The sequence below is a fragment of the Echinops telfairi genome, unplaced genomic scaffold (assembly GCF_000313985.2).
Source record: "Echinops telfairi isolate 266 unplaced genomic scaffold, ASM31398v2 ScPeMD7_2;HRSCAF=8, whole genome shotgun sequence".
Lineage (NCBI taxonomy): Eukaryota > Metazoa > Chordata > Mammalia > Afrosoricida > Tenrecidae > Echinops > Echinops telfairi.
Genome location: NW_022103898.1, coordinates 35,875,742 through 35,882,549, shown reverse-complemented (window position 1 = coordinate 35,882,549; position 6,808 = coordinate 35,875,742). Strand labels below are relative to the sequence as shown.

The 6,808-nt window shown below is 41.8% G+C and overlaps 1 protein-coding gene across 1 annotated transcript in view; it reads left to right on the top strand.

Moving 5' to 3' along the window:
• PLEKHG7 (pleckstrin homology and RhoGEF domain containing G7) overlaps nt 1-6,808 on the top strand; it is a 52,766-nt gene that overhangs the window by 28,211 nt on the left and 17,747 nt on the right. Inside the window, exon 8 of the mRNA XM_004700397.2 lies at nt 2,796-2,912. Coding sequence (XP_004700454.2) covers nt 2,796-2,912 — 117 coding nt within the window. The remainder of the gene's footprint in view (nt 1-2,795; nt 2,913-6,808) is intronic.

Genomic DNA, 6,808 nt, shown 5'->3' with positions numbered 1-6,808 from the left:
CCTGACCCAAGCCGTGGTATTTCTAATTGCCTCATATACATGGGAAAGTTGGACACTGACTAGATAAGATCAAAGACAAATCAATGCATCTGAATTGTAGCGCTGGAAAAGCATATTGGAAGTACCAGGGACCGTCAATAAAAGGAAGAAGTACAGACAGAGTGCTCCTTAGAGCCAAGATGATGAGGCTTCATCTTAAATATCTTGGATGTGGTGTCATGAGAGACCATTCCCTAGAGGACATCATGCTTGGTAAAGTAGAGGATCAGCGAAATAGAGGCAGTCCTTCAAGGACATGAACTGACACAGTGGCTGCCACAACAGGCTCAAGCACAGGAACAACTGTGGGTCCGGCGCAGGACAGGGCAGTATTTCAATCTATGCGCATAGCGTCACTATGGGTCAGGACCAACTGGATGCACCATTGCTTCTCCTTTATAAACTTGGTAGAGGTGCCCCAAATTTGACTCTACATTTTGAGAAGCCAGCAGAATTAAATTTATGAGTAACGTTGAGGCATAGTTAATGAGGTCAGTAGTTCAAACCCACCAGGGGATTGATGCGGCAGTCTGCTTCTGTAAAGGCCCTTATTACTGTTGTTAGGTGTTGTCCTGTTGACTGTGACCCACAGCAATCCTATGTGCACAGAATGAAAGACTGCTCAGTCCTACGTCACGTATGTGTCATTGTTGTAGCCGCTGTTGCAGTCTGCATTGTTGAAGGCTGTTCTCCTGGTCACTCACCCTCTGAGCATGATGTCTTCCTTCAGGGACTGGCCTCTCCTGATTGCATGTCCAAAGTAAACGAGACAAACTTGCCCTCTTCACTTCCAAGGAGAATTACAGAAAACTCTATAGGACAGTTCTACTGTGTCCTACAGGGTCACCATGAGGTGGAATGGGCTCAATGACACAGAAAAACATAGGGGTACCAAAGATTACACAACCAAACAACAAAAATGTTTTCTTGGTGTCTTGACTTTTAGGCCTGTGCCTGGGGTTTTCTGGGGTGTTAATTCAGAAGACTGTATTGGCTAGACCACATCAGCTCCAGTTTCCTAGATATAGTATTCCACTATATGTTCAGTGATTAAGTTAAATTAATTTAGTAATTGGCCATCCTGATTTTAAACTTAAGAAACATTTAGACCCACAAATTACAGGATAGGACAACAATGGTAAGAAATAATTGAAAAAGAATGAAGGTATTAAGGGACTTTCTAGGGAAGCTGTATCTGGACCCATAGTATCTAGTTGGTTATGCATTTAGCTGCCAATCATAAAGTCATTGGTTCAAATCAACCAGTCACTGCACAACCTTTGAAAGATGTAAAGGGTTGGAAACCGGAAAGGGCAGTTCCTCCCGGTCCTATGGGGCCCCTATGAGTTTGCATTGATCAGCTAGCAGCAGCTTTTTCTCTCTGGTCTGGGAGACTGCAATGTAGCCCAAGACTACGAGTTGGATCCTGCAAAGACAGAACGCAGCTTGAGAAGACAGGAAAGTATAGAAGAACATTGAAAAGACACATGTAAGGAAGGCACGAGGGCAATTTAGAGTGTCAAAAATATAAGACTTTGTTTACGATGGCAATTTTCATAAATATTTTGAAGATCTAAATTTTCTTCTAAAAATTATGCAGTAAATATTTTCAAATACATTTTAATATACAGAAGTCATGGATAATTCATGTTACATATTTCAAAAGGGAGGTTGACTCTTTTTAAGAAAAATTCGAACTTTTAAGAGTTTCTATGTACAGGTGGCGAAGTAGTACCATCTTATAACACAGCAGTTCTCAACCTGTGAGTCGTGACCCCTTTGGGGGTTGAAAGACCCTTTCACAGGGGTCACCCAATTCATAACAGTAGCAAAATGACAGTTATGCATTAGCAACAAAAATGATTTTGGGAGGGGTCACCACAACATGAGGAACTGTATTACAGGGTCGTGGCACGAGGAAGGTTGAGAACCACTGTTATAACAAGACTGAAACATTTTCTTTTTAATGAAGGAGTTAGAACTCTGATAGACCCATTTTGGGTTTTGGAACATTTTATTCTCTGTTTATTATATCGAACTCACTACCAGTCAATCAATTATGACTCATAGCAACCTGTAGGGCAGAGTGGCCCGACTGTGGGTTTCTGAGGCTGTCGATCTTCATGGGAGCAGAACGTCTCTTGCTTCTCTTGCAGCGCTCCTGGTGGGCTGGACTGGCTGACCTTGGAGTTAGCAGTCACACACATAGCCCACTGTATCGTCGGGGCTCCCGATTCGTCACTGCCATCAAGTCCACTCCAACTCATAGCCACTCAGTAAGACAGGACAGAATTGTCCTGTGGTTTCCAAGAGGGTAACCCCTTACGGGAGTAGAAAACCTCTCCTTTTAAGTAGCAGCTTATTTGTAGCCCCATCACGAATCATATGAAGGGTAGTGTATGACATATGTTCTGGATCTCAAAACTAGAGCTGACAGTGAAAAACGGATGCCTCTTCTGTGCAAGTCAAATACACGAGTCTAATATTTGCTGCTCCCAAATGTGTGTTGGCTGGTGCTGTTTATTGAGGAAATGCTTGTTTATTATGAGAATACTGTATTTTCTATTTAACAAGTTTCTTGTAGCGATGATCTGTTCCTTCTGAGAACAGTGTGTGGATGAACACAGCTACATCCCTGCTTGACACTGCGCCATGATTCCCTGTCTAGCGAAGGACAGAAGGGGGCCGAGGGGAAGAGTATCAGAGGTCCATGCGCTCCTGCTTCCATTTGTCCTGTTTCTGCTCTTCCCTCACAGTATTTCCGAGGAGGAAGTCTCTGTCAGAGCCACCAGACTTACTGCCTGAATTACACAGCAGCTGTCTTTTATCTTGAGAGCCTGAGGCAGAGAGATGACTTTGGAATATATTTAAAAGTAAAGTACCATCTTCTTTGATATTCTTACTGACACTCTTTGGGATTAACAGGTAAGGACCCCTGGTGACACTCTGGGTTAAATGCTGGGCTGCTCACCTCAAAGTCAGCAGTTCAAGCTCTTCAGCTGCTCCCTGGGAGAAAGATGAGGCTAACTACGCCTGTCAAGACTGACAGTTCTGGGCAGCCATCTAAGTAAGGCATCAACTAAGTTCACATGGCAGAAGCACACCGTCCTGTGTGATCTAAGGATTGTAAATAATGTAATCCAAATCCAAAGGAGAGAATGGTATTAGAGCTTAAATTATGAGTACTCAGTTTGCACCAGGCTATGCATGCCAGCGGAAGCCCAAAATCTATTTGCAGACTCCCCATGTGGATTAAGCTTCTGGTGAATCCCGCTCTGACCATAGGCCAGGGATATGAATAACTTTGCCATCAAAGAGAGAATATAGTATAGTCAATTAGGGCAGCTGTAGTTCAGTTAAAATGTAACACCTTATCATTTGATCTCCTTTTGAGTCATGTTAAAGCTGTTTTAATTTTTAATATTTTCTCCTTTCTTTTGATTGAGGTTTTCTGTTTTGTCTAGTTATTGTTGTTGGATTTTTTGGCTCACTTTCTGCTTTGTATGATTTCCTGTATATGAAATGCAGGATAGGTAAATTTATAGAGACAGTAACTGGATTAATAATTACCCACGGCCATGGTAAGGGGAAACTAACAATAATGAGAGTGAGAAGAAAATGTTCTCCAATTGATTGTGGTGATGACTGCCCAACTCTTCTGGAAATGAATGAACAATTAAATCATATGGTATGTTAATTATATGCCAATAAAACTATTCTTAAAGAACCCTGGAAATTCTATATAGAGTTGCCTTGAATTGGAATTGACTAGATGGCAATAGATTTGTTTGGGATTGGGAACTATTATATGCAAATTAAATAGGGAAAAAATAAGTTATCAGCAATAAAAAATTCAGGGTTTTCCCTATAAAAATACATGACCTATTACATACTTAGGAATTTTAAATGATGCCCACCTGGTAACACTGTATTTACCCAACATTGTTGTTGGGTGCCAATGAGCTTCTCACATCTCTTCATGACCCCATGCAATAGAACCGAACTGCCCCATGGTGTTTTCTTGGCTCCCCAATCTTGACAGTGGTAGACAGATCACCAGAGCTGCTGAATGGACTTGAACTGCTAGCCTTTCAGTGACCAGCTGAATGCTTGACAACTGTGTCTTCAAGGCTCCTCATATTCCCATGACCCCCTTCCCTGAAATTTTAATCAAGGCTTAAACATGTTTTATTTCCTTTGATTACTGTGGAAATTTTAAGGAGACAACTACAGTGATAACTCAAGTCTTAATTGTGACAAGAGGTTTGGCCTGGTAGCATTTGCTCCCAGCAACGCCCTGTCACAAACTGACCTTGGATTCTAAATGAATGAGCCCCCTGTCGTACATCATAGAACACAATGGCAGCGGGGCCCCTGGAGTTGTGCAACATGGTGCCTCCAGATCCCCAAACCTTAGAATAAATAGTTTCTACTAAGGGCTTCAGAGAAGCTGGATTCTGTGACGAAGAATGTGGCATAGGGAATGGAGGAAGGTTTATTAACCTTTGCTATGAGGATGATACCACCTTGCTTGCTGAAAATGAGGAGAAATTGAAGCACTTGGTGATTTAGATAAAGGATAGTAGCTTTCAGTATGGCTTACAACTCATAACTGTTAAGACCCAAATCCTCACAACTGAACCAATAGGTAACATCATGATAAACAAAGAGAAGGTTGAAGGTGTCAAGGATTTTGTCTTGGATCCACAATCAACGCTCATGGAAGCAGCAGTCAAGAGATCAAAAGACAAGTTGTGTCAGTAAAATCTGCTGCACAAGACCTCTTTAGAGTATTGGAGAGCAACAATGTGACTTTGAGGACTAAGGTGTGCCTGACCCAAGCCATGGTATTCTCCATTGCATCATCTGCATGTGAAAGTTGGTCACTGAATAAAGAACACTGTAGCAGAATTGAGGCATTTGAATTGTGGTGTTGGTAAAGGCTATTGAAAGTACTATGGACTGCTAAAAGGATAAACTGATCAGTACTGGAAGAAGTAAGGTCATAGTGCCCCTTAGAGGCAAGGATGACAAGACTTCATCTTACATATTTTGGATATTTGACATACTGTCAGGAGAGACCAGTCCCTGGAGAAGGATATCATGATTGATAAAGTGAAAGGGCAGCAAAAAACAAGAAGACCCTCAATGAGATGGATCGATTGATACAGTGGCTGCATCAATGGTCTCAGGCATGAGAACAATTGTGAGGCTGAAACAGGACCATACAGTGTTTGGTTCTGTGGTTCTGCTGTGCGTAAGGTTGCTATGGGTCAGAGCTGACTCCATGGCACCCAACAACAACCACAAGGCTCAGGGTGATTAGCATGGGTTAATAGTCAGGTGGAGAGTCAACTTTCCTTGAATTCCCAGCTCCTTGGACACCTGCCATCACTTTCTCCTCCACCCCCTTTTTTTAAAGCACAAGCTGTGATGCTAAAGTATGAGAATAGTTTTCTTATAGTCCAGGGGAGATGGTCCAAGTCTTCCAGAGAGCCAGCATCTTCAAGAAGTCCCTTTCAGAGCATCTCCCCAGAGGCTTAGGGTGGAATGCTTCAGCAGCTCCCAAGTGACCATGAAACTGAGGGATGTTACCATGACCTGGGTGGACCAGAAGCCAAGGAGTGGTGTGGGGGAGAAGGGAGCGACCATCTTTAAAAAGAGGCTTGCTCTTATTTTTTTTGTAGCTAAAACTCTTCAATTTCTTTGCTACTTAAAACTGAAGACTGGCTAGATATCCTAACACATGGCTACTCATCTTAAAAAATGTTTCCTGGAAAGATGGTAGTTTAGACTTCTAGCTAAGTCCCCAACCTGAATGGAATCAAAGCCTATTTCTCTCCCTCCCAACTGGTTCTACTCAGTGCCGTCAGGTCAATTCTAACTCATTTCTAACTCCCCATCCACAGGGTTGTCCCATTTGGGTTTTTCTGGGCTGCGGTTTTTACCAGATACAGATCAACAGGTCTTTCGCCCACAGAGCTGCTGGGTGAATTTGAACCATCAACCTTTCAGGCAACTACTGAGTGCTTAAGTGTTGTTCAATGAAGGTTCCTGCTGAGGCAGGACGAGAGATTAATTTAATATGGTTTAGCCACCATTTTCAAATAATTACTTAAAATCCTACATCATTTATGAGCTAGAAGGGCAGTTTACATTTACAAGCATACATTTACATCTATATAGTCTGCAGAGATAAAGGGAGCAGATGGTGCAATGCTATAACACTACAAGACACTTCTATCATACTTAATGCTTTAACAAGAACTCTCAAACATTTTATGTAGCCTTTAACATGTTTCTGTGAACTTAAGTTCATTGACCTCATGTATCCCCAAGGCTCAAAAAGGTTATGTGACTTTTTCAAAGTTACACAGCCAGTAAATGACACAGAAAGATCCTAGATATATGTCTTTGGGCAAAAAGTCCAATTTTCCTTACCACAAAACTGTTTTTCTGACTCCTCTGAGCTATTTTCCATTTTCAGGAAATAGTTTTCACAAAACATGCATTGGAGGTCTGGGAGAGACTTTGGTGGGGGTAAAAGTTGAAAGGACACCTGTCTGCCATATCCCCATTCTATGAAAAGCATTATCACAGATAATAAAGGAATAAAGGCAACCTGTTCCTAAGTCTCTGCTCATCCCTTTGTCTATACTGCAGAGAGAAATGCCATTATCCTCATGTGTTGGACAGGGTTCTCTAGAGAAATAAAATCAGATTGCTGATAATTTTATATATATAAAGATAGATATATATATAGCACAAG